Raw genomic sequence first — 27,991 nt, 5'->3', positions numbered from 1 at the left:
TTGGATCGTTAAGGGGTGTAACCTTCACCTCGTGAACGGTTTACAAGTTCCTTAAAAACTTGTTGGCGACTCTTTTGCTCTATCTTCTTCCCTTTTGGACGCCACCGTACTTTAGTGTATGATCACAGTGGGGTTCAAGCTAGTGGGATTTTTAAGGCTTGAAAATATTCCCTACAGTGTCCGACGCCTCTATGATAACCACAATAAGCACTACCATTCCATTGAGGAAACCTCCTTTCTGGTGGAGTGGGTGGTGTTAGCCCTGTTGGCATAAGTAAGCCTTTTTCATTTAATTTTTCTAACAATTCTCTATAGCTTACAGGAAATGGAGTTAATTTTCTCTCTTTTGTCCATCTTTTTCTAGGATCATCATATCGATTTGTGTTAATGTATTGCGTGGAAGTCGCAAATACGTCAATAAAGGATGATGCATTATCATTCCCCTTCTTGTATTTATTCTTAGGTTGATGATGATAATGAGGTTTGTTTACTTTTTCTTTAGCAAGATCATCTTCAATCCTAGTAGCCACAGAATAAACCTGTTGAAAAGTGTCTAGACCAAGGTAACGTAGATGTTTGTTGTACTTTTAATGACAGTTGTCAATAAATTTTTGTACTAACTCGAGTTCAGGAGGCCTTTGGGCAAGGTGTGCCGCCTTTTCTCTCCATCTACCATATGAAGCAAGGAAACCTTCATCGTCGCCTTGCTTAAGCATCTCGAGTTCACGTAAAGTTGACTTGAACTCCGCGTTACTCTCATATTGGGTGATGAAAGCCAAAACTACATCTTCCCATGTCGCTTTGAATTTAAGATCTAGCCCATAGTACCACTCTCTCGCGGTTGGGTCTAGTGATAAAGGGAAAGTCAAAGCATAAAGCTTAGGATCAACTCCCTTTAGTGCCATAGTGCCAGTAAAACACATTAAATGATTTTTTGGATTCTTGGTCACCTTAAATATTGGCAAGTCTGTAGCTACGAACTTTTCTGGTAAAGTAAGTCCTGGGGGAGGAGAAAACTTTTCTGCGTAGTCAAAGTACTTGTTCCCCATTGTAGAACAAAGAACTAGCTTCTCCAACAACTTTTCTTTGATGGATAGTTGCTCCATCTTTTTGTAAGGCTAACGCTTCAACTTTTATCTTTTCAACATTTTCTATCTTCTTAATTCTTCTCTCCTCGGCCTCTTGAGCCTTTTTCTCTCTCATACAAAGAATCTCTTGTTGAAGTTCTTCGACGGTTGTCATTGTTGTTAGACTAGGATTAGTTGTCGAAGGAAAGTGGTTTGAAAAGGGGTTGATCATTGGGTGGTAAACGTAGAATGCGAGTGTCCAGGGGTCCTCTTTCTAAAGCTTGAAAACCGGCTCTAAAGGAGTACGATAGGATAAGTAAATCGATACGCTTGCTTTTGAAAGGAAAAAAGAAAAAGAAAAAAGATGCAAAATATACTCAAATGGATAACATCGCCCTTAACAATTCTTCAATGAAGATATTGTTCGGACGAGTCAATTTGTTTTTTGAGAAATCAAAACTGACTCGTCCAGTGGGCGCGCGCAACAAAATAACTTGCGCTAGGAGGGGTCACGCAACTTCTTGAGTTGCGCGCGCCACCTGCTCGTAATATATTTTTAAATTTTTTTTTTAATTCGAGCTTTTTTTTATTCGATTTTTTTTACTTGACCTTTTTTTATGTTATCCTTTGAATATGACGCTAAATCACGAAGAGACAACTTCATAATTGGGAACCTTGGCCTAAAAAAAAAAGAAAAAGAAGACTATCCTAACACGTTGCACATAGTCACATAGTCACATAAGCATGTCATAAGTCAAGATTCACGCAAAGGCATTCTAAGGTCAAAAAAGGCTTGGGTGTCGAAAGGTACTATACCTTAAGAAACGAAGCATAAATCAATCACTCAACGTGTTGACCTATTACATCGCCCTCCCAACATTTTGTTGGTGATATGGGTAGGATGATTGTTATTGATTTCGGGATAGACGCCTAGTGTTGGCGACCCCTAGTTAATGAGCTAATCCCCAATGGTTTAAGTGTGCTATGCTTATGCATGATTCAATGTTGCTTGTTTGGTTTTTACTCTTGTGCTAAAGGAAGATATTTTGCATTCAAGTCTCGCTCTCTAACTAGAGATAATCCAAGTTAATTCTCGTTACAACCCATAGGCAACCTAGTGTTGGATACCTTGGACCATAACTACGATTTAATCATGTAACCTCTAAGTCCCTAGTGGAGTCGCCACTGTAAGGACGGTGATCCCATCGTAAGGGGTACTCTCCTTAAATGCCATTGGCCACTTATAAGCCTAGGACTTGACACTTGTTAGGGTGTAGTAGGATTTGAATTCTTGACTGTTTGGGGGACCTTGAATTAGAATTGAGTCTATCATCACATTTTTTTATAAGAAACAAGTAGGAGTCGCCAATGAGTTTTAGGAAAAACTCATAAACCTCGTTCATGCCTTTCTTCCATGTGGAATTCATGGAATAATTAGCACAAATCATAAGTTTACCCATGCCTAAATTGGTCTATAAACCAGAATTGAGTTTGGAAGCGAGGGAACTAAGATAACGTTCCTTTTAGAGGGGGAATCGTCATCCTAACCCTAGTACGTCCTCTACTAGATCTTCCTTTTTTACAATTTCATCACCAAACAATATATGCAACGCGATACCTAAAACTATGCTAGTTGATTTTATTTACAAACATTAATTCACGTAGGAATTACATTGCAAAATTCGTTATTCTCATTTAATAATATTTGTGAAAGAACAATAAATAAACAAGATTCGCCTTGGCTTAAGTGATCAACCAATAATTATTTAATTCAATTCTAGTCTTTATTTAACGTAAGATAGTATGTGGAATTGATTAATTAATTATTTTAAAGGTGATCAAACAACACTAATTAATTAATTAAAGTCCTTTTAAACCAGAAAATAAAGGTGATTTAACTAAGTGCTCGGGAATTTACCACTTCTCTTTGCTAGATCTTCATTTATAACACTTATGTACACCTTATTGTTGGGAAACCTCCACCGTAGTAACAAAGTATCGAAAGGGTGAGTGTTTAGGACAAGAGGGTTAGGTTGCACAAGTTCACAAATTATTTCGCCAGAGTTTTAGGTTAGATTTTGTCTTTTGAAGCCTCGGTTTAAGCTCTTATTTATAGAGAATGACTAGATTTAGGGTTTCGAGCAATCTCCCGTAGCAGGTGTCGCGCGCAACAAATGAAGTTGCGCTCGACTTCCCTGCGCAAGTTATAGAGTTGCGCAGCTATGTGCAGCACAACTTTTTGTCTTGCGCGCGGCTTTATGGTCAGATTCGATTTTATATTTTCTGTATAAATTCCGAATAATTACAAATCTTCCGCTGCGCAGCTCTGAAAGTTGCGCAGGGTGTCGCACGCAATAGAAATAGTTGCGCGCGGCAGCCCATCGCGACTTTGTGAAATGCGCGCGGCTTTTCCTGCTGCAGCACTAAGTTTTAACCAAGGCGCTCCTAAATCCGTCATTATTAGGGTTTAAGCACGGGATTAAGCCTAATTATGATCGGGTTTAGTTAATTGGACCTTTGTTTTGGATTTTCTTTAATTTGGGCTAGTCTTTTGTGGCTTAACCAGTTATCCATAAGTATTCTTCACTTCGATCCAACACAAAGATGGCTTTATTTATCGTGATTGCACTTCTTGTCAGGACAGGAGGCCAAAAGTAGATGTCTACACGACGTACTTTTTTCTCCGAATCCTTTCGGGAAAAAATTGTACCAGTTTTGTGCATAAATAACCCCAAAATCTGCCAAGCCTTGTATATTTCAAACAAGTTGAAACAATAGTTATAGCTTTAATTCTCTTTAAGAAATCATGTCTAAGAGTTTTAGTGATTTTACTCGTGAGTGGTGTCGTTCTTTGACTGCTAGGGAGAGAAAAGAGCTTGATTTCTTTCATCTGGGAGGTATTTATGGTATAAAGGGGGTTGACATAGATATATATTTTATTCATACCGCCTTAGAATATTGGGATCCAGACACACATTGATTTAGACTAGGCGATGATAAAATTAGTCCTTTACCGGAAGAATTTGATGCTAGTCTAGGCTTTCCTTCCGTGGATCTTGCGGTAATTCCTAATATGAACGAATATTATTACAAAGATTTTGAGCGTTTCTTTAACCTTAATGACAGGGATCTAACAAATATTGCAGATGGAACTGTAGTTAATTTGAAAGAATTTGCACGCCACTACTTTGATAGACCATATTCTGAGTCTTTTCATGTTTAAAGGAGAAGAGCTTTTCTCTTTTGCATGTTTAGCTAATATCTCCTCACTAGTGGAAATAATCGTGAGGGTCAAGAAATTTTAGTGTTAGTCATTGAACAAAATGAATCAAGGAGGAATCCAATGCCATTAATTATTGGAGAAACTATGCTTAGTTTTGATGAATTAAAGAAAAATCCAAAAGCATCTTTTCGAGGCTCTCGAATTTTGTTACAGGTAGAAAAATAATATTTTTAATTACAAAATCAAAACATATATTTTTGTATAGTAATACTAATTATTCGCATTGAATGTTTGCAGATGTGGCTAATGGAGAGGCTATAATTAATTATTCTTCCTGAAAACAATGAAAAATATACACCAAACTGCTTTGTTAGGCGAAAGAAATGCTTTTCAATAAGATGGGTCGCCAGAAGTGGAGCAAAATATTTGTTTCTTGTGATTTTGCTATCAAATGGATCATACTATGGTGGAAAATTGAGAAGATGGTTGGTGTCATCAAGCAACCCTTCTGCCGTCTTCCAAGTTTGTCCAAGTTGACTTTTTATTACCCCTGCAGGTTAAAGAGGCAATACGACCTTACTCAAACCATTCCTTCTAGAAATCTTCGTCGTCCTTATGAATTTCCTGTGTCACATGAAGTAGAGAGATTTGATGCTTATTGGAGTGCTAGGTCTTTATGGGAATTTGTTACCCAAAATGTTCCTCCTTCTTTGTCCAAGAATGTGATGCATTGGCTACTTGATAGGCCTAAAAGGGACAAGAAGGAAAATCAAAATAAACCAATGTGAAGAATCGTCTTGGAGACAAGATAGCTCTTGTTAAGGAACGCTTAGGTGAAAAAGTTTAATTTAAAACTCCTATGATGTCTAGAAAGAAAGACACTACTAAAGGAAAAGAGAAAAGGAAAGTTGACTTTACAGAAAAGAAAATATGGGTAGAGAAGAAACATGGTGTAATGTCTAAGGGAGAAACTAAACACCAAAATTGAATGCATATCCTCTAAAGGATGTCTGTTAGCAAGAGTAATGGATGAGGAAGAAGATGCTGACAAGAATTGGAAGAAAGCAAAAAAAGAGAAGAAAGATTAGAGCATTGCTTTACTTTTAACTTATTAGACAAATTTTTTTTTTTTTGAGTCAATTTATTTTAGCTTTTATTTAAATTCCATCAATAATGTAACTTGGCTTTATTTTATTAATGCAATTTTCATCTATAAAGGAAAAATGGAAACTAATAATCCCACCTTTACCATTTTTGCTCAAAACAATCCCACCGTTCCAAATCTGCAAATAATTTCGCCTTTGATTCTCATCAGCTCAAAACGATCCCTTTACCGGTTTGTGAAATTGGTAACTTGTTTGGGAGGTTACTTGCCACGTGTTAACTTTTTATTGGTCTTATGTTAAAATAAAAAATAAAAACAAAAATATAACTGTTTATAAATAAAATAAAATAAATAAAAAACCAACCCCTTTACACTTGTCGAAACACCCACCAGAAACCTTCCCTGCCGGAATCAACTCCCCTTCCCTGCCGGAATTAACTTGCCTTCCCTGTCACTCCCAGACTAACCAATCACCAAAATTCAAACTCCAACCATTTCCCCCATCAGTAGGTAAGGCAAACGAAGGGTGACTGAGTACGATAATGCTCATACCCAATCTTGTTCGATACAATATGTTTAGAGCAGAAATTGAAATCCAAAAATATACTAGTATTAATCTATTGTCCTTTGTTTTTTTTCAACAAATTTATTCTGTTGTCCACTCCTTCAGCTTTTCTATAATTTCCAAAAAAAAAAAAAAATTTGAAATGTGATTTCATCACCGAAATTCTACTATAAATTGAGTAGATTCCATAAACCAAGATTTTCCTTTCTACTTAACTAAAACTTCAGATTAGCAACAATTAGGCATATATAATTAATAATTAGAAACTTAGAACATATCTCATTAACACCAACAATTTTCAATTTGTAATATTAAATACTAGTATCAAATTCAAACAAAACTAAGATTAAGAATCGAAAATTAATCAATTCGCCTTTCAGATCTCTCAAACTGCTCTCTCTCTCCCCCCCCTCCTTTGAAGCTCTCAACAATGGCGTCTCATTTTCATTTTGTTGGGTCAGGTGAGAGGGGGTGGGGTTTGGTGTTTTCAGGAATCGGGGGAGCGTTTTCAGGGTGGGCTTCCCGGCCTGGCTGGGATCAGGTGAGGGGGTAATGGTGTGGTGTTGAGGTCAAATGAAAAGGGGTGGTGGGGGTCAGGGTGGTGGTTAATGGTGATAATGGTGGTTAAGAAAGAAGTGGGAAGAGAAATTTCAAAAATTAAAAAAAAAATAAAATAAAATAACTTGTTGAACAGGTTAAGGGTAAAAAGGACTATTTTAAGCAGATGAGTATTAAAGGTGGGATTGTTTCTAGATTAGTCAAAGGTGGGATTGTTTTGAGCAAAAATGGTAAAGGTGGGATTATTGTTTTCCATTTTTCCTAAATTAAATCAACATTTACATTACAATTTCCATTAATTCAATGAAAACATTTAATTATTTTTTTGAAAATATTAAAGTACGGAACTAGAAAATTTCGGAAATACACTGAAATTAGTCCAGTTTAATGCGAGAAAAATGGCGACATAATTTAGGTTTGTTGCCAGCTGTACTCGCCACCGGACTATGCTGTTCGTCGCTTGGCGTTGTCTCCGTCGCCAGCCATTGATGCCATCGGTCGACGCTGACATCTTTCGGTAGGCGACAACTTTTCTGGGATGCGTTTGCAAATTTTCGTGCTAATTGCTCTAAGTTGATTTGCTGGAATGCGAGGTTTGTTAAAATTAAAGTGGCCGCACCCTATAAGGGTTTCCTACGTATCCTTTGCTAAGGAATCAAGCTAAATGTAGCTCTCTTGAGTGTTCTACTCAAGTAATTATGGGTAGTACTTCCTAAGTTGGTCAAGATTTGTCATGTTTGAGAACTCGTTACCATCCTTATCAGTTAGTTTTGCAGCTCCTCCTGTAGGATAGTTTTGACGATATATGGCCCAGACCAATTGGGTCTAAACTTGCCTCTTGGGTCTAAACATTTTTCCTCAATGCTTTTAACACCAATTCTCCTACTTTTATATTCCTTGTCTTGACTTTCTTATTGAAGTGTCTAGCCATACGAGTTTGATAACATTGAGTATGATGTAGAGTCTCTAGTCGTTTTTAATCAAGTAGAATTAGCTTTCTATACCTCGCTCTAGTCCATTCTACTTCATCGAGTTTACTTTCTAATGCGATGCGTAGGGAAGGTATTTCTAGCTCTACAGGTTGTACGACATCCATTCCATAGAATAAGGAAAATGGCGTATTCCCTATTGATGACCGAATTGACGTGCGGACCCCACAGAGCAAAGTGGAGTTTGTCATGCCAATCTTTGTAATTTTCTGTCATCTTCTCGATGATTGTATTTAAGTTTTTATTAGCTGCCTCAATTGCACCATTTGCCTGAGGTCTATATGGAGAAAAATGATGGTGTTGAATGCCATACTTTTGTAGCAATTCTTCACATTCTGCCTGAAAAGTAAGTTTCATTGTTACCTATCATCTCATGTGGGACTCCATATCGACATATAATGTTTCTTTCGATAAAGAGTGCTACATGTTTTGCAGTGAGTTTAGCATATGTTTTTTATTTAGCTCATTTAGTGAAATAGTCAATTCTACTACTATGTATTCATGGCATCCTGTTCCTGGAGGAGTAATTCTTTCGGTAAAATCTATTCCCCTTGTTGAGTATGGCCATGGTGATGTATAAGTGTAGAGGAGAGACGGAGGAACATGTTGCAATATAACATATATTTGGCATTTAGGGCATCTTTTGACATATTGATAACAGTCCCTATTAATGGTAGTCCAATAATGCCCTTCGCGCATTATCTTTTGGGCTAGCATTTTACCATTTACATGTGTTCAATATACCCCTTCATGGACTATTCTCATAACCCTTTGGGATTCCTTTTTGCCTACATATAGAAGAGCTCGATCTTTAGGTACCCTTTTGTGTAATTCGTCATTAATGAGTACATATTGGGAAGCCAAAAGTCTTAGGGCTCGTTTTTCTCTTTTGTGAGCATGGGGTGGATATTCTTCCTTTGTCACATAATTGAGGATGTCTATATACCAAGGTTCTTCTTCTTCTTCTTCTTCTTCTTCTTCCTGGGTTAACTCATCATCCTCTATTGCTTGGATATAAGCCAGTTTATGCCTCTTTTCTATCGTTAAGGGCATTTGCCCAATTTTTAGTAGGAATCCTAACCATTGAGGCTAGTTGTGCCAAGGCATCAGCAAATTGATTTTCCTCTATAGGTAGATATGTGTTTTCTACCTTTTCCAATTGGTTTATGAGAGTTTCTAAGTAGGTCTTGTAAGGGGCCAAGCTTTCACTCCTTACTTTCCATCTCTTGGAAATTTGATTGATGATCAACGAAGAATCCCCAAAATTTGAAGTTTCTTTACTCCCAACGCCAATGCTGTTTCGAGGCCAACCACGCATGCTTCGTATTCTGCAGCGTTGTAGATAACGTCGAAATCTAGCTTTATGGAGATTGGAATATGTTCTTCTTTAGGTGGTACCAATAGTACTCCTACACCACATCCCTTTTTATTTGAGGCTCTATCGAAGTAGAGAGTCCAAGTATCATCTTTTGTGACCATCAAGTCTTCGTCTGGAAAAACCATTCACTTACAAGCGTAGAATCTTCTATCAGAAAATCCGCCAAGAAAGCTAAAACCATGGATCCTTTAATAGCCTTTTGGGGCATGAATATTACATCAAATTAGGCTAAGTTGACTATCCATCTTGATGTTCGCCCATTTAGTGTAGATTTCTCAAAAAGATACTTGAGTAGGTCCATTCGAGTTACTATAAAGACTGTATGAAAGAGAATGTAATATCTTAACATGATTGTGGCCCACACCAATGCAAGGCACAATTTCTCAAGTAGTGTATAGCATATTTCATACTCGAGCATCTTTTTACTTAGGTAGTAGATAGAATTCTCTTTTCCTTCTACTTATTGTGCGAGCATAGCCCCCATTGTCTCTTTGGTGACCGTTAAGTACAACCTAAAAGGGAATTCTGGGATTGCTAGTGCTAATACAGGAGGATTAGTGAGATAGGCTTTGATCTTCTCAAAGGATTTTTGACACACATCATCCCATATTACTGGCACATTCTTTTTATGCTTCTTGAACATTGATTCACATATCGTTGTCAATTTAGATATGAACCTACTTATGTATTGCAATCGACCAATGAATCCCCAAATTTGCTTTTTGGTTTTGGGGGTTGCATTGACATGATTGATTTGATCTTGGTTGGTCTATCTCTATTCCTCTAGAGCTAATGACGTATCCCAAGAGTTTTCCTGAGGTGACTCTAAAAGCACACTTGGATGGGTTCAACCTCATGTTGTATTTTCGTAACCTTTCAAAAAAATTTCTTAGAGCTACCAAATTCCCTTCTCGATCCTTTGATTTCACAGTCATGTCATCTACTAGACTTCGACTTCCTTGTGCATCATGTCATGGAGTAAAGTAGTCGGTGCTCTTTCTTAAGTGGCACCCGCGTTTTTCAACTTGAATGGCATCACCGTGTAATTGTTTGTGCCCCAAGGTGTTATGAACGTTGTCTTCTCCATGTCTTCTTCTGCCTTGAGGATCTGATTGTACCCTAAGTATCCATCCATAAATGAGAGAAGTGTGTGGTTTGCTGTATTATCTATTAGAATATCGATGTGTGGGTAAAGGAAGTCGTCCTGTGGACTTTCCTTATTTAGATCGCGATAGTCGACACACATTCGTACTCTTCCATCCTTCTTTGGAACTGGGACTACATTTGCAACCCATTCGGGGTATTTGGATACCCTGATAAAACCTGCTCTTATCTTTTTTTATACTTCTTCTTTTATTTTAAGAGCTACGTCAGGTTTCATTCGACGTAACTTTTGTTTTACAGGTTTCATTCTTGGAATTAATAGAATTGTGTGTTGAGCTATTTCGCTATTAATGCCCTGGCATATCTTCATATGACCAAGTGAATACTTCAATGAATTATTTTAATAGATTAATAAAATCGATTCTTTCATCTTTATTAAGTATTAGTCCGATTTTAACTTTCTTTTAAATGGTTGGATCTTTTGAGATATTAACTGTTTCAGTATCCTCAATTACCGGTGTTTTATTTTCAAGTGTTTCCATTGCTTTAATTATTTCTTTGTCACTTTCATTGTTAGTTAAGCAATGCTCACCATCTTGAGTTAAGGAATGACACGAGGAGTAAGCAAAAGAATACATGTTATTGAATTCAGAAACCATTACATCAAATAAAGTGATGTCTGTTGGGACTCGATTATTAACTATTCTAGGGGAGGACGCTAGAGAAGAAGAATTAGGAGAGGGTTCTACGACTAAAGACTTGGAAGACTCGATAGGGGAAGACTCTAACTCGGACTCTGACGATTTCTCGAACATTGGTCCTTGTCCGGTTGTAATGGAGATCTTTCTTCCACTTGGAGTAGTCACCTTCACAATCTTTCGCCATCCTTGAGATAGACCCTCTTCTTAAGTGATGAGTTTGGAAGGATTAAAGTCATCACTCCATTCATCACTCTCTCAAACAAACTCCATTAATGGTAGTATCTTTTTCTTGTGGAATTTGGATAATCTTTTTGTCATCAATCAATTTCTGATTTAAATCCTTAAATTTAAAACAGTGTTTTATTGTATGTCCCCCTGACTGATGATATGGATAGTAGAACCTATCCGTTCTCTTTAGTGATTCAAATGGTGTCGGTTTGAGAGGTTTAATCCTGCCTCTCTCGGAGAGCATTTTGAACATATTCGCATAGGTGGTCCCAATTGGAGTGTAGGACTTACGGTTCCTTTTAGGTGTTTCAACTACTTGAAGAGAAAATGATGTCTTTGTAGTTGGTGTTACCTCTTTGTTGACATGTTTATTTTTTTCTTGTTCAATACGTTCAAGAACTCTTCTACATATGCCTACGAATTTCTCTACTGAATATACGAGGAGCAATATATATTTTTTAGTGGGCGATTATTGCATTGGGGACGGTTCTGATAATGGACTTTTACGTCACTTCCAGGGTGTTTATTGAGTCATTTTTCGGCTTATTTTCCAATAATTTAGCTCTCCTTTATTTCTATTATTTTCGTCTTTTATCTTTATTTTGAGTATTTTTGTAGTTTTTAATAGTTTTTAATTTATTTTCGTTTTTTTAGTTAATAATTTCTAGCTTCTCTCTTTTTCTTACTTATTTTAGTTTAGCATTTTATTTTATTTTATTTTCGATTACCCTCGTGTTTTGTTTTGTTTGTAGGAATGTTTGGGTCGAGGCTTGGTTATAACCAAAGTGTTGTTCGAAAGTCCAAGGTCAAATGTTCTAACGAGCAAAGTCAAACTCCCTCACTCCCTTGCCAAATGCCAAGCTGCTGCCCTCTTGCTAGCAGCTTATTCTACACCACTTTCACATCTATCCTCCACCATAATCGGCACTAACAACAACTCGCTACTTCCCCTGCTCCAACCTCCAACCACCATTTACGACCACCAATTCAACCCATAACAGCCGCACAAACGACCAACTCCCACTAGCTCCTGCCAATCGATTTGCCCTGCAGCCCTTCACCACCGTAGCTACATCTAATAACCACCATGAGCTGCAATCCAGAATCACAACTCCAATTCCCAACCATCTCTACTCAAACCACCAATTACCACCAATCCTTGCCACCCACATCAACCGCAACCACGCACAGCAGCGAATTCCGGCCACCACTCTTCATCAACTCCCAAACCAAGCAACCCCAATCGAACTCAATCAAGCCCCAATTCAATTGTATTTCCCAGCGAGCGCGGGTGTGAAAGGAGCGGACGCGGGGCTTGATGCACCAAATCTTTCAATTTGGGGTAGGAAGGAGCCGCGGGTGTGCCACAGTCTCTCCGCGGGAGCGGTCATCTGGGTGTGAAAAAACCCATATCACGAGCTTCTCAAGTGATAATTAATAAGATCGAGTGGTCAAGATTATTTGCTGAAAATTTCTAATGGTGCTGATTTGATGATGGAAGATTTGCGGGTGATTATGGTGGTGTGATGAAGCTCAGAGCAGCCACGAAAGGAGAAGAAGGGGAATTAGAGGGTCTGACTTCATTTTAGGGGATTCTTTATTTTATTTATTTATTTCCTTTTCCTTTTATTTTATTTCTTTTTCTTATTTTATTTTCCTTTCTTATTTTTATTTTCCTCTTCTTAGTTTATTTATTTTATTTTCCTTCTTTTATTATTTTTCTTGATTACTTTGAAGGAGTTTCTCTCTCTTAGGGTTAGATTAGATAATTATAGAGAGAGAAAGTAGATTATTGCTCAAGTTTCTTTATTGTATTCAACTTTGGTCAATGCCTCAAAAAAAAAATAAAAAAAATAAATCTTTTGTCTAGTTTAATCTTCATTCAAGCAACACTTCAAGCTTTCATTAATCCTCTCTTTAGTAATCTCTAATCCTTTCTTTTAGCTTTATTTATTTGCCTTTTTGTTGCTTATTTTCATTAATCTTATTAGTTCATCTAGTTATTATTGTTTTCATTGTTCTTAATCATGTTTTGTTTTATGTTTGTTGAGTTTATTTCTAGTTTTGATATTATGTTTAATCCTCCTTCTCTAGGCTAATTTCTTAGCTAGGGGAAGGGGGTGAAAAATATGTGTTGATATTGGATGAATGATGGTGGTTGGATTGAACTCATGCCATAAATTGATGAAAGACATGATTTTTGATAGCTTGAGATTATTGTGGCACTTTCTTTGATGTTTTCTAGTTTAAATGCATGAAAGTGATTTGAATTAGCTAGATTAAGATCACCTCTACTTTAATGATTGCATGAGAATGAGTTGTTAAAGTAGATTTTTATGGATTGTGCTTCTTTATTCTCTTGATTTGATTGCAACTAATAGGATGCATGAGAATGATCCTAATTAGTATAAACCTTTTTCATTGATTTGCCTAGACTATTACATGAGAATGAATTGTTTAGGTAGAATCTTGTGTTCTTTGTCATGTTCATTATAATAACCATTATCGTTCCCCTTTTTCTAATCAGGTTTGACACCCTCGTTCCCCTAGTGTCGTTCTCTCTAGATTTTAATCATCTTTATCTTTGCTTTTTTGTAGTTTTAGTGATTTTTATCCAAAAACCGACAAAACATTCTCCTTTTTACTCTTGCATTAGTGATATTGATGTTGGACGAGTGAGCTTCCTTAGTGGTTCAACCCTTTACGTACCCCTATACTTGTATTAGGGTAGTTTAGGAATATAAATGATTAATTTGATTAGGGTAGTAGTTTAACGACCTGTCTAACCCTCGATCAGGTTCACTCATGGCATTGAAGAATCTTCTTCTTCTTCTCTTAGGGCATGAGTTTCTACGACTGGTTTGATCAAAGATGAGGGATCAACAAAATTTTCCTCATCAGAGATACATGAGGAAAACAAAGCAAGAAAGAATAAGGATGAAAAACTTATTCAAAAAGAAAAAGAAAGGCATAAGACGGGAATATACACTAAGACTCACTTTCGTAGGAATCACAGTTGTTTTTAGCTACAACAAGCCCTTTAAACCCCAAAGTCGCTTATAAGGACGAGTGAGGTCTCGTAAAGGTTTCCTAAGAGATTAACCTATAACTCTCCACCAACATACATGAGGAAAACCACAAAAAGAAAAGTAAAAGAAAGAAAAACAAAATTGAAACATTTACTAATTGGACTTTACAAAATGACCACATTTCAAATGAATAAACATCTTTCTTAAGCAATAGGGGTATTCACGTTTCAAGATATCCGAGGTTGATTGAAACACAGAGTATGCTAATCATAGAGAACTAGTTATCACAATTCACCTTCATCCCGTTCGATCTTACCGCGTTCTCCCTATAGTCTCAAATCTCCCTCTAATGAGCATCTCAATAGCTCCTCAAAGTAGCCGGAAAAGAAACACTTTTGGGCTACACGATGTCTTGACTATGCATCCCCTCTCTTTAGGCTTTAACTCATAATGCCCTCCCTCGAAATTTGACTCAACCTCTAGGTCGAAAGGTCTTTCCCATTGGTTGTAACGTAAGGGAAAAAAGGGTTTAGGGTAGGATAGAATTTTTAAACTTTGGTGGTATCCCTAATAGTGAAGCAAAGAATGGGCCCTTTCTTGGAATCAAAATCAAGTAGTCACCAAACAAAAACAAACTAACTCCCCCAAGCTTATTTAAAGCCATAATCACAATCATATTTACAAAAAGCGTAAACGCTTCTCCCCCAAGCTTAAAGGACGCATTGTCCTCAATGCTTGAAAAGGGGAAAAGTATCACATCAAAATATTTTTAAATTTCTTCATTTTCACCTCTTTTTTTTATTTTTCTATTTATTTTCAAAAGTTCAAAGCAAATATCCATGCCTCTTTAACTTAGGACGACTTTTACAAATTTGCATTTATTAAGTCCTTGCCTTTTTTACACTTAGGATGACTTTTTCTATCAATCATTTACTATTATTCACAAAACATTCACAAAACACAAGCTTGCTTACAAAAGGAACCAATGTCCATACTTATAAACCACAAATTCCACAAACATGACCATTTGCTTCATAAAAACAAAAAATGGAACAAAAAGAAACAAAAGGCACAAAATTCTAAAGATGTGGCTTGAAAAGAAGGGAAAAGGCTCAAATGGTAGCAAGAGGGAAAATGTAAACCCAAAGAACTAAAATAAAGAAGAAAATTGAACCTAGAAAAATAAAAATTACCACCCCGAAAAGATGCATTTGTCCTCCCTAGATGGTTCGGTCTCGTGTTTGAGAATTATGAGTCAAGATTCAAGATTAGGTCCGCAATAGTCAAGGATCCATGCCACTCATGCAAGATATGTAGAAGGCTTGAAAAATGAAGAACCTCACATGGATGTAGCAAAAACTCATTATAGGTGACAAATCGACCATATGAAGCAACTACCTACATGCCACAAACAAGTAGAATCCGGTTTCATGATCCTCCTAGTTCTAGAACATGCTACCTTAGCATACACCTATCCTAGAGTCAGCCAAGCATATACTCAACCCGTGCATACCCATACCATTTAGGAAGATATTCATTCAAAAGCAAAAATCGGCTGTATATAGTCCAATTCAAAAATAAAAACAAAAAGGTGACAAATAAAGTCTCAAAACATACCAAAATCCAAAAACAAAAAGAAAGAAAAATAAAAGAAAAGAAAAGAGAAAAGAAAAACATAGATAAAAGAAAAGAAGAAAAATAAAGTATGGAACAAATATGCAAGTAAAGCATGTAATTCCCAATCGACAAACAAGTGATCAAATGACAACCTTCCCAATGATCCCAAACACTCTAGGTGTTAAAAGCATCCATCCTCGAACCATTAAACTTTTCCTAAAACTAATCCTAAACTATGCATCCAAGAAAATAAAAGAGAATAAAGAGAAATAAGAAAGATCTCAGCGGCTTCCGAGCAATGCTAAAATAGTAAGGTGAAGAATCGACAAACTTATGAAGCTCCAAGAAACACAGCATCATCATCAAAGCCATATGAGAACAAAAATGGAAAAAATAACTATGGACAAAGAAAACGGTTAGTAACTTCAAAACAAAAGAAAAGAAAATAATAGAAAAGGAAAGAAACTAAAAAGAAAAAATAAGCAAAACTAAACTATCAAGAAAGCAAAAATAAGAAAATAAGAACTAAAGAACCAATTAAACATCTAACTAATCATCAAAATACTAAACTACAAAATTTGGATTCAAGGTGTTTGGATTCATGGGATTTGGATATTAGGGGTTTGGATTCTAAGGAGAAAATCACACATCATCATCACAACAACAACAATATCAAGAATGTGCAAACATCATCAAAGTAGAATCAAGAAAGAGATCATCATGCAAAGAGACAAGAGAAGCAAGGTGAGTTTCAACAACAAACTGAGACAAAACCCCTAAGAAAAAGAAAAGTTCCCCGAAGTTAAACAAAGATATATCTCAACATCCCAACAATACAAAGTAAGCACACATAAGACAAGGGATGGAGGCATATGGCACAAAAATAGGGAACTAGCTACCACTACCACTCGGCCCAGAGCCATCATTGTTATCCCCATCATAGGAAAACTCGGATGGGGGACCATGAGGATCCCATCCCCCGGTGTAACCAGGTGGCCAACCATAATGTCCCCTAAAGTTATAATGTTGCCAAGGGGCTAGGGGAGTGAATTGCTCGGGTAAGGCGAGCGGTAGTGGGTGATCGGGGAGTACATAGGAGTAGTGAGGATCACCCTTATAGTCGCTCCCACCAGGAACACATTAATCATAGTTACCATGCTCATCGGGGAATGAGCGAGTCTCGGTGTTGGACCCCGGGGGTCCTTGCCAATTTGGGTACGTGGGTACCCCATCACCCCCAAAAGATTGTATAGGACCATATTGGGGTGTAAAGTAAGGGTAATTAACCGAGGGAGTGATTTCTCCCCGGTTAACACCCGCATCATACAAATGTTGCATCTCCGAAATCCCTCTCATATGAGTATAGAGGGTCTCAAAATCTTGATCATACATTGCCCTCCAACCGGATTTGCATGCCCTTCATTTGAGCACTAAGGGCATCCAAGTTGGAGCTAGCATATTGATGATGTTGCTCTTGTTGTTGTTGTTGTTGTTGTTGTTGTTGTTGTTGTTGTTGTTGTTGTTGTTGTTGTTGCGACTCTTCTTCTTCTTCTTCTTCTTCTTCTTCTTCTTTTTCTTCACCCATCTCCTCATCATCATCATAGTAGGGCGTGCGGTGACTCATGGGGACATGCCAAATGTTTGCTACATTCTCTCGGTGCAGAGAAGTCAAGGAAGGGTTAGGGAGATAGCACCAATGCTCATTGTCCCTTAGCCAATTAAACACCTCGTCGTCATCATTCTTTGCTAAGAAATGGATTTTTTACAATTGCTTGACGTCGAGGTAGAGAGACTTAATATCCCCCACCGGAGTGCAAGATGGAAAATAATGCCCTAGCGCAAGGTTGGTAACTAGCCTAGTGACCATGCTCTCACAAGGGATCTCGCCGAAATCCCTATCTTGCAACCCTTGGCAATAACTGGCAAAAGTGTACCCCGAGTTTAGGCGACCCCAGTACTCCGCACGAGTAGGCACCCATTAAATCTGAAGTTCAAATTGGCTCATTTATCCCAATTCCTGCTTTGGGAACACTAAATATCCCAATAGCCTATGGAGAACCCGGAGACATGGCTGGTATACCTTACTAATCTTGGCATACCGGGTCACAAAGTCACCACAACCAGAAATATCGTCCGATCCCACCACAAATTCTGATCATATTCATTGTCGAAGAAGAGCTTGGGATCCAAAATATCTGAATTTGGATCGAAGTTTAGGGCCGCATTAAACTCTTCCAAAGATTGATCAAATTCAATGTTGAAGAGTTGAAATCGGTCACGGTAGATACCACCCTCGACCACCACAAGATCAACCGTGGCCAAGAACTCCAAAGTTGGTTGAACATATGTACGGAAGCTCCGGCTCACAAAAGATCCCATACGAAGGTTGTTGAGAAATTCCCTCAAATACTCATCAATTCCCAATTTAATCATGTGCGCTTGAAAGTAGTGGCGGGAAGGCTTGAGGGAACGGTTTGCTTTGAGCTTGGAGTATCTAACTTTTTGGATTGTGCTGGTAATTCTTAGTTTGGGGATAGGGGTAGGTTGACGTTGTTGTGAGGTAGAGGGAGAAGGAGCGGGATCTTCATTGGTTTTTTGTTTCTTAAAGAGGCTTTTGATGTGTTTAGACATGATGAATTTTCAAAGGTAGCAACTCAATACACACAATCAGCACAAGAAACAACCAACAATCTTGAATTCCTAAAATAAACTCCACTAAAACCGATAAGCAACAATTCACTACCACAGTTGAGCAATCCCAAATGCACACAATTACCACCAATTTAAGCTACCAAATGCATTCAAACCATATACCAAGCACAAAGAAATCAAGAACCAAGGCTCAACATTATTAACGTAGCACCACTACCAAAAATCCGACCACAACAATTCTCAACAAAAACGATCAATCAAGCTACACAAACAATAAACAACACAATGTAAGCAATAATCGACCATCATACATCACAAATAACCAACAAAAATCCAATTTCAAACATTAAAATCACCAAAATACATACTACTACTATTCATACCCATGAACTAACTAAAACATGCAATTATATGGTATAATAAAGCAATTAAGAGTAAGAGTAGATGATTATACCATACAAGAAGAAAGTTAGAGCAATATTAAGCCACAAATTTTCAACCGCACGAAAATACCCAAATTAGCTTCAACAATGGAGGAGAGAGAACGACGGTTGTTATGGGTGAAATGTAGTACGAATTTGTATAAAATGGAAGAATTAAAAGAGGATTTGATTAATTGTAATGGAAATTTGGTGGAATTTGAGTGAATATTTGATAAATGTTAGTAGGGTATGGTGCCAACGGATGAGGGTGAAGGGGTTTGTGTGCGTGAGAAATGAGGGTGAAGGGTGTTTAGGGTATTTTTACCCTAGACACGTGTACCAATGAGAGGTTGCCACGTGTCGAGATTAGGATGGCCCATGTGGCTCAACAACCTCTTAACACTTGGCTCCCTCAGATATGTTTCCAAAATGGCGGCCTTCAAAGGCCCAGATTCCTAAGCACGCCGTAAAACGGCGCAACCCACTAAAATCTAGGTCAAGTGACCTAGACAGGGGCGCATTTTCCAACGACCCTATAAATAGGGAGATATTTCCCCACTTTGGGGGACACATTGAATCATTAATTACACCCTTATTCTCTTACATCAGAGAAAGACCTGAGCTTGGAATCCGAGCAGATACCCACCTAAATTTTCGTTCTCTCTATTCCATTTCAAGTTACTGACTTGTGCGTCGGAGGCAGAGCACCACCCAACTGGTGTCTCCGTTTGTTTTGCAGGTACAGCTCACTGCGGATCAGTCTTCGCATTGTAACTCTCCCAAGGGACAAAAACACCCAAAACATTTGGCGCCGTCTGTGGGGAGAGTACCTCGAAGATGGTTCAAGAGTCTGTACCACCCCCTAACCGTTTGGTTGAAGACCCAGAAGTTTTTACAGAGCATGAGGATTAAGATCCTCAGGTCGAAACTTTTACAGCCGGAGACGGCTCTCTCAGAACTAAACGCATCCGGCCCAGAGACACTCTGGAGCGGGGTGCTTCCCAGGCGGGTCCGAGCAGACCCCCTGGGTAGCCGGAAGGGGCAACCCAAACGGCAGCTGGATCAGCCCCTGTCACCCGAGACGAACTCATGAGGTTCATGACGAGTTTCAAGGGTGAAATTACAGAGCTGATCACCAAAAGCAGGGCTGGCCCAAGTAAAGGTCAGTCGGCGAAGAAAACTCCTCCAGAGAAGGGGAAGTCAGTCAGAAACCGGCAGCCCACTCCCCATCCAAAGGAGAAGGCAGCCGGGACCATTGATTGGTAAAAAATTCTCCTTCCTGGAGGGAACACCAATAACACTCGCCGGCCTCAGCAGCCGGTGAGAAGTAAAAAATCAACTCTTGATGCCCGGGCGATTATTAACCGGAAGAGAAACCAATCGCTGTCTGAGTCGGCTTCAACGTCGAACTTTCCAAACAGCTTCAACAACATCTCTGCAGGGAGTGCACCCTCCTTGCATGAGAGCCAGACAGGCGGTAATACCGTCCATTCTGGCCCTCATATGATTGGAGTCGTCCCGTATGTGCCTACTCAGGCTTACGGGCAGTATCCTCCTCACTTCATGCAACCGGCCTTCTTTGGGGTCAGGCGGCGTATCCAAATGTCCAGCCATTGGTCTGGCAGCTTCGCCTGCTGCGCCTGGGTGAACAACCTTCTGCGTTCACTCGGGAGATAACCGAGGCGGCTCAGCCGGCCAAGGTTAAGAATGTGTTGGCTGGTACCTATGATGGTACCACCAATCCGGAAGACCACCTCATGGCTTACACCTACCTCATGTATCTGCAGGGGTTGGATGATGCCACTTGGTGTCGATGCTTCCCGGCTACAATGAAGGGCATTGCCCAACAATGGTTTGGCAACCTGCCAGCCGGTTCCATAGATAGCTTCAGGAAGCTTGCCTTCCTGTTTGCTTCCAACTTCTCAATGAACATCCCTGCTAAGAAAACAAGCCTTGATTTGAGCACTGTTAAGCAGGGAGAGAGAGAAGGGCTGCGCTCATATGTCAGGCGGTTCAACCTGATCAGAATTCAGATTCAGGGACTGTCTGATGAGGTAGCTTTTACAGACTTTTTTAAAGGTCTGAGAGACGGGTCGACCTTTAAGTTCGACCTAGTCAGAAAAGGGGCTTTCACCCTACAGGCGGCCCTGAAGGAGGCGGAAAGCTACATTCAAGCAACCGACCTCTGCTCGCCTGGTTGCCAGTCGGACTCTAAGAAGCCTGACAAACATAGAGATAACCGGCCTGCTCAGCCGGCAAAAAAGAAAGAAGAGAGCAAGAAGAGAAAAGAGGTCTGGGCGGTTAGTGACTCTGACCAGCCGTCCCAGAAGAAGAAGAAATAATTTAAACCGTACGTCCCAAAGTACGAATTTAACAAGGACTGCAACTCCATCCTCATGGAGATAAAGGACCGGCTGTCCCTTGAGAATCCGAATCCAATGAAAAGTTCCGTTCAATCCAGGAACAAAAATAAATTTTGCCAATATCATGAGGAAGTTGGCCATGACACCAACGACTGCTTCAGCCGACAGCGGACGTTGGACCGTCTGGCTGACAAGGAGATGTTGAAGTCCTATATTTCCAAGTCCCTAGCCGGGGCAAAAAAGAAAAACAAGGGTCAGTCCTCCAAGACTACCCCCCAGCCTGCTAGTAGTTCGGATAACGACAAGGAGCCGGTCTACACTATAGCAGGCGGGTTTTCATGTGGTGGCCCTACCATCAGGAGCACCAAGAGCCATCTTCGAAAGATGGACAAAGATGATGATGAGCAGGCGGAAGCCAGCTCCTCCTTCCCAGACGTCTTAATCACTGAGAAGGACAGGGGCAGCGTCCGCCGCCCGCATGATGACCTGGTGGTCATTGAATGTAAGGTTGCCAACCAGCTGGTTAGACGAATCCTTATTGACACCGGCAGCTCATCAGACATCATCAGCCTCTGGTGCTTGCAGAAGCTGAAATACAATATCAGCAGCATGCATCCGGTTACCCACCCCTTGGTTGGTTTTGGGGGTGGGATGGTCTACCCAGCCGGAAGAATTGATTTACCCATCCGGCTGGGGGAGAAAGGCCAGGGACAACATATTGTCATCAGATTCTTGGTCGTTGAGGAACTGACCGCCTACAACATTATTTTAGGTCGGCCAACCCTCAATGTAGCCAAGGCAGTAATCATCCCATCTCTCATGCTCATCAAGTATGAGAAGGATGATGGCACTGTTGGTTCCCTGAATGGGGATTAGAAGACGGCTCGGGAGTGCTACCTCTCAGCCGTCAGGGACACTGTAACCCCAATTGTCCAGGAACCAATAGACCTTGACAATGTCAAGGATGCCAATCCAGCACCCGCCCCACCAGCAGCCGGTAAGAAAAGAAAGGCACCTCTGCTGGTGGAGGTGAAGAAGGAGAAAAAATAGCAATCACTGACCGGTGAGCGGTCAGATGAGCTCCGTCCCCAACCGGCTAGCGAAAGCATTGATCTCGTTCTGGATAACAGCCGTCCAGAACGTACTGTTAAGGTTGGGACGGTTGCTCATGCTACTTTGGGTGCAAACTTGCACCTTCTGCTGAAGGAATTCAAAGACATCTTTGCCTTTGAAGTGGAAGAGATGCCAGGCGTCAGCCCGGACCTCGCTATCCACAAACTCGCCGTGGACCCCAAAAAGAAGCCCATCCGGCAAAAGAAAAGAAACCACGGCGAGGAAAGAAGACAGGCGGCAGCTGCCGAAGTCAAAAAGCTGCTAGACCCCAGGTTCATTCGGCCTTGTAATTTTCCCGACTAGGTGGCCAATGTGGTCCTTGTTAAGAAACCGAATGGGGCCTGGCGCATGTGTGTTGATTACACAGATCTCAACAAGGCGTGTCCAAAGGACAGTTATCCGCTTCCAAAGATCGACAGTCTGGTCGACTCTACAGCCGGTCACGCCTTGATGAGTTTCATGGACTCCTACTCCGGTTTCCATCAGATACCCCTATGGAAGAAAGATCAAGAAAAGACAGCCTTCGTCACTGATCAGGGGCTATGCTGTTACACGGTGATGCCGTATGGCTTGAAAAATGCGCCGGCTACATTCCAACGGATGATTAACATTGTCTTCGTTAATCAAATTGGGAGGAATGTAGAGGCATACATTGATGACATAATAGTCAAATCCAAACAGCAGACGGATCACCTTGCTGATCTCCGAGAAACCTTCACCACACTCAGGCGGCATAAGGTCATGTTAAATCCTAAGAAATGCGTCTTTGGTGTTGAGTCTGGGAAGTTTCTCGGATTCCTGATTGATCAAAGGGGGATAGAGGCTAACCCTGAGAAGATACAGGCGGTGATTGACATGAAGTCACCCCGCACTGTCAAGGAAGCATAGAGACTAACCGGTTGCCTGGCCGCTCTGGGGAGATTCCTCAGCCGGTCAGGTGACAAATGCCTTTACTTCTTCCAGGTAATCAGGAAGAAAACCAGATTTGAATGGGGGGATGAGGCTGAGGCTGAGGCGGCCTTTCAACGGCTGAAAGAACACCTCCACTCTTTGCCAAGACTTGTTAGTCCATTGCCTAGGGAGGTGTAATACATGTACTTAGCTGTCTCAGATCATGCCCTCAGTGCCGTTCTCCTTGCTGACAGAGACGGTGTTCAGCTTCCGGTCTATTTCATTAGCCATGTCTTAAAAAATGCTGAGCTCTGTTACCCATGGTAGAAAAATTTGACCTTGCCCTGTATATGGCTTTCAAGAAATTAAAGCCATACTTCCTGGCCCATCCGGTGGTAATCTACACCGACCAGCCCCTCAAGCGGCCAATGTCTACCCTGGAGTCATCCGGAAGAATGTTGAAATGGGCTATTGAAATGCAAAGTCTTGAAATCACTTTTGAACCTAGGAAAGAAGTGAAAGGTCAGGCGTTTGCCGACTTCATTGTTGAAATGACGACCGGTGCAACCGAAAAATCTTGACCGGGTTTGGAAAGTGTATGTAGACGGAAGCTCAACAAAGAACGGCTGTGGTGCAGGAATTATATATGAGTCCCAAGAGGGGGAAAAATTTGAATATGCACTACAGTTTAAGTTTCAAGCCTTAAATAATGAGGTAGAATATGAAGCCCTGCTAGCTGGAATCCGCATGTGTAAGGCGGCAGGGGCAATGAAGATTGACGCCTATTCTGATTCACAGTTGGTCGTTAGCCAGTATGAGGGAGCATATGAGGCAACTCATCCGGCTATGATCAAATATGTTCAGGCAGTCAAGGAAGAGATTGGGGCACTTGAGGAATTCCATCTGAATCAAGTGCCCAGGTCAGATAACAACCAGGCGGATGCCTTGTCCAAATTAGCTTCATCCGCCTACTGTGATACTCCTCGGTCGATTTTTTGGGAAGTTCTTGAAAAAAGAAGCATACATGAAGAGCCCATTGGAACCTTAGACCGAGGCTCCACTTGGATGGATGCCATCCGGGCTTACCTTTCAGATGGCACGCTCCCTGATTCACCACAGGAAGCAGCCGTCCTGAAAAAGCGAGCCGCAAGCTTCGAGTTGAAAAATGGAGAACTCTTCAAAGCGGGATTTCTTAAACCCCTGTTGAAGTGTGTCACCCTAGAAAAGGGGAAGGAAGTTCTCATATAGGCGGCAGGTCCCTAGCCGTCAAAGCCAGACGACAGTACTTTTGGCCCACTCTTGAGGCAGACGCCAAAGAGTTGGTGAAGAAATGTGACAGGTGCCAAAAATTTGGCAAACTTATTCACCGACCGGCTACTGATCTGACGGCCATCCACAGCCCAATCCCATTTGCAAAATGGGGAATGGACATTCTAGGTCCTTACACTCCTGCCCCAGGCGGAAAGCGCTACATCTTGGTGGCTGTGGATTACTTTACCAAGTGGGTGGAGGCTGAGGCGGTCAAAAACATCAAGACCTCAGACGTAATTTCCTTCATTTGGAAGAACATTATCACCCGGTACGGGGTACCTATGTCTATGGTGTTTGATAATGGTCCTCAGTTTGAGACGCCTCAGCTAAAAACTTGGTTGGGAGATCAGGGGATCTCAAGCTATTTTGCATCTGTTGGCCGGCCCCAAGCAAACGGCCAAGTTGAAGCCTTCAACAAACTCATCTCAGACGACATTAAAAAGAAAATAGAAAGAGCCGGTGGCTTATGGGCAGAAGAATTAATCCATGTCCTATGGGCCATCCGGACAACGGCGAAGGGGGCAACCGGCGAAACCCCATTTCTCTGGTATACGGTGCTGAAGCCGTTTTGCCTATTGAGCATTATGAGCCGACTCTCAGAGTTTTGCTCTATGATGAAGAGGCAAATTGGGAGGCCATGCGGCTGGCATTGGATTCCCTCCCGGAGCGTAGGGGCAATGCTGTCCTGCGCCATGAGATATACCATCTGAGAATGTTGAGAGCCTACAACAAAAAAGTACACAAGCGTCCTTTGAAAGTTGACGACTTAGTGTTACGAAAAATGGAGGCAACCGGTAGGGCCAATGAGCTGGGAAAGCTAACTCCAAATTGGGAAGGCCCCTACCGGATCTATGAAGAAGTAAGGGACGGCACCTACCGCCTGGAAACTCCAGACGGCAGGCGCCTGCCTAGAACTTGGAATGTAGACAAGCTAAAAAAGTACTACTTCTGAGAATGTAAACTTTTTGTAAACAATGAGTCAATTAATGAAGATTCAGACTTTGTTTGCAAAATTGAGTTATCGTTTGATTATCCATCCGGGTAATATCCAGGCGGATTCCTCATTTACCTAACTAAGTTAGACACTTAGTGAAGGTTACATTTGTTTGTCCGCCTGGGTAATACTCGGATCTCTTGTTTATTTAAGTTTAATACTTTGTTTATTCAACTGCCTGACTATCCGCCTGGGTAATACTCAGACGGATTCTTTATTCATCTAACTAAGTTTGATACTTAGTATGATCAAATATTTTCCAGTCCGTCTGGGTAATACCCAGACAGACTCGTTTTCTTTAAAAACTAAGTTCAATACTTAGTGTAAATTCAATACTCTGACTAAAAACTAAGCGCAAAAACGTTTAGTGGCTATACAATCGGTCTCAAACAAGGCCAGAGGCCAAAATGGCCGGATGGTTGCTCATTTTATAAAATTGCCTATCCCAACATGGACAAAGGCGTCCGGCGACACCCCTATGGGTGCAATCGTAGCAGAGAATAGACTATTTGTCAGTTCTACCCATGTAGACGACAAAAATTGAACGACCAAATTGGTCAACTCATAGCCGTCTGACCAAAATAACCTATGAAGAACGAATAAGTTTCCAGATACCGGATTCCCATAGGCATCAGTCGGTCATTGATAGAGATTCTTGGGTTATTTATTCCAAAGTTGCACTCACTTCCCCTATTGGGGCAAAGGATTGTGTAATGGCTATGCGTTAACCTCAGACGAAATATAACCGTCTGGGTAAGAATCTCGAAGCACCCGCTTTTATGGCCGGCTGTGCACTTGGTTTGGGGCGATCACCACTGTGATTGATTAGCCTAAAAACACTCCATACTTCTCCAAGTATCAAGTGTTTTCAAGCCAATCAATCAGCCTGACATAAAACCAACCACACAGCCGCCCAGGGGCAAGAGCACCCGGATTGCAAAATGCCGCATGCTTTTTTAAGCTAGGCAAAATACTATAGAATTGCAAACAGAGGAATAAAAATTCAAATCGAAAAAACTCAAGACGTATATAAAATCCGATTGAGTTGGAATACTTCATTCATATAAAATGGCACAAAGGCCAGAATAATTGTTAACCGGACACATCCGGTGAAGAAAGAAAGTGGAAATGTTAAGGCAACCCCATGGTTGGTAAAAAGATAAAACAAAAACGACATGCAAGCCGGTAAACAATATTGATTGGCATATTGCCGCAGAAAGGTGGGAGGCTCGCCTAAGGCTGAGGCGGAGTCTTCTCCGGCTGAGTTTGGCTGGCTTGGCCCTCTTGATGATCATCCGTCGGCTCCTCATCATCCGAGACTTCATATCCCTGCTCAGCAGCCCAGTCTTGGAAGCGAGGCGGAGGAGCATCACCTAGTTGTTGGGCATCATACACCTCAGTGGCATAATCATACCTCAGCTTATAGACCTCAAAGTCTATTTCTGGGTAGAGGAGGCCCCCGGTGATCTTCAGCCGGGCCAAGTTGTCCCGCTCATTCTCCTCGGTCATCCGGGTTTGCTCCTTGGCCAGCTCATCCGCCTGCATGTTGCGCTGGGTCATGAGCTCGAGCTTCAGGCGGTCATTGTCAGTCCGGAGTTGGACATTCTCTTTGTCAGCATCCTCTAATGCCTTGAGATCAGACTTGGCATCCTTCAGCTGCTTGTCAAGGTCATTAGCCCGGCTGTTAGCTTCATCGTTTGCAGCCGTTAAACTCCGAAACAGCTCCTCCTGTTTCAACTCTACTGCTTTAATCTTTAAATTACACATATAATCAGAATGTTCAGCAAAGTTGAGGTTTTCTAGGGCCCTCCGTTTGGCGTCATTTACCTCTTCCTGTTTCCGCCTGAAGGGGCCCCGGAGACTGTCCACTCTCACCATGGCCTGAATCAATAACAGCCGGTTTATGAGTTACTTAGTCAGAATAAAGATTAAAGACATCAAGGTAGAGGAATCATGTACCTCAGCCAGAGAGCCCATTATCCGGTCAAAGTCCACGACCTGCAGATCAGGTATGGAGGCCTTCTCAGACCGGGTGAGGGTCCTCACCATCCACTTCGCGAAGCGGGCGAGATCCGGCGGGTTAGGAAGCAGATCTGCATCAAAAGTAGGACTTTGTGAGATTGAAGCAGCGTAGCTGGCATTCGTCCGCTGCCGGCTGCTGGCTAACCCTTTTGAAGAATCAACCTTAGTCTTAATTCTAATAAAATTAAGTGGCCAAGGTACTTCAGTTTGTTTCTTACCGTGAACTTCCGGATGGGTCTCCGGCTTGTCCTCCCCCCAAGCGGTTGCCGCACCGCCTGCAACCTTAGGTGGCTCGCCACCCTTCGAAGCCGTAGAGGCCTCCGGCGCTTTCGGTTGTTCTGAGCTTTCACTCAGTTTCTTCAGAACAGCAGGGGATTTTCCCCCATTCGTTGGACGACCAGATTGGGCAGAACTTTGCTTCTGGGGGGGATCCTTCCTTGCGGCTTTGGCAGCCGGAGCCTTCTCCAGATCATCTCCCTGCCTCTTGAGAAGCTTGGAGAATGATTGAGGGATTCTCTTTGCGGACTCCTGAGAAAGAAGCAAAATTTAAGTATACCCAACCGGTATGTTTTTTTAAAAAATAAAAATATGCAAACATAAAGTCAGGCGGTCTTACCCCGCCTTTCTTCGTAGCCTCGACGACTGCCTTTTTGACAAGG

General features: G+C 41.0%; 1 protein-coding gene across 1 annotated transcript in view; it reads right to left on the bottom strand.

The window, feature by feature from the left end:
- The window catches only part of LOC110690256, a 50,652-nt gene extending 23,365 nt beyond the window's left edge, over positions 1 to 27,287 (bottom strand). Inside the window, exons 1-2 of the mRNA XM_021867082.1 lie at positions 27,270 to 27,287; positions 26,739 to 27,038 (exon numbers count right to left, since the gene is read on the bottom strand). Coding sequence (XP_021722774.1) covers positions 26,739 to 27,038; positions 27,270 to 27,287 — 318 coding nt within the window. The remainder of the gene's footprint in view (positions 1 to 26,738; positions 27,039 to 27,269) is intronic.
- Positions 27,288 to 27,991: the final 704 nt, after the last annotated feature.

This window comes from Chenopodium quinoa, unplaced genomic scaffold, assembly GCF_001683475.1.
Source record: "Chenopodium quinoa cultivar QQ74 unplaced genomic scaffold, ASM168347v1, whole genome shotgun sequence".
NCBI classification, from domain to species: domain Eukaryota; kingdom Viridiplantae; phylum Streptophyta; class Magnoliopsida; order Caryophyllales; family Amaranthaceae; genus Chenopodium; species Chenopodium quinoa.
The sequence above is the reverse complement of the archived record's forward strand: the minus strand, read 5'-3'. Positions and strand labels throughout refer to the sequence as shown.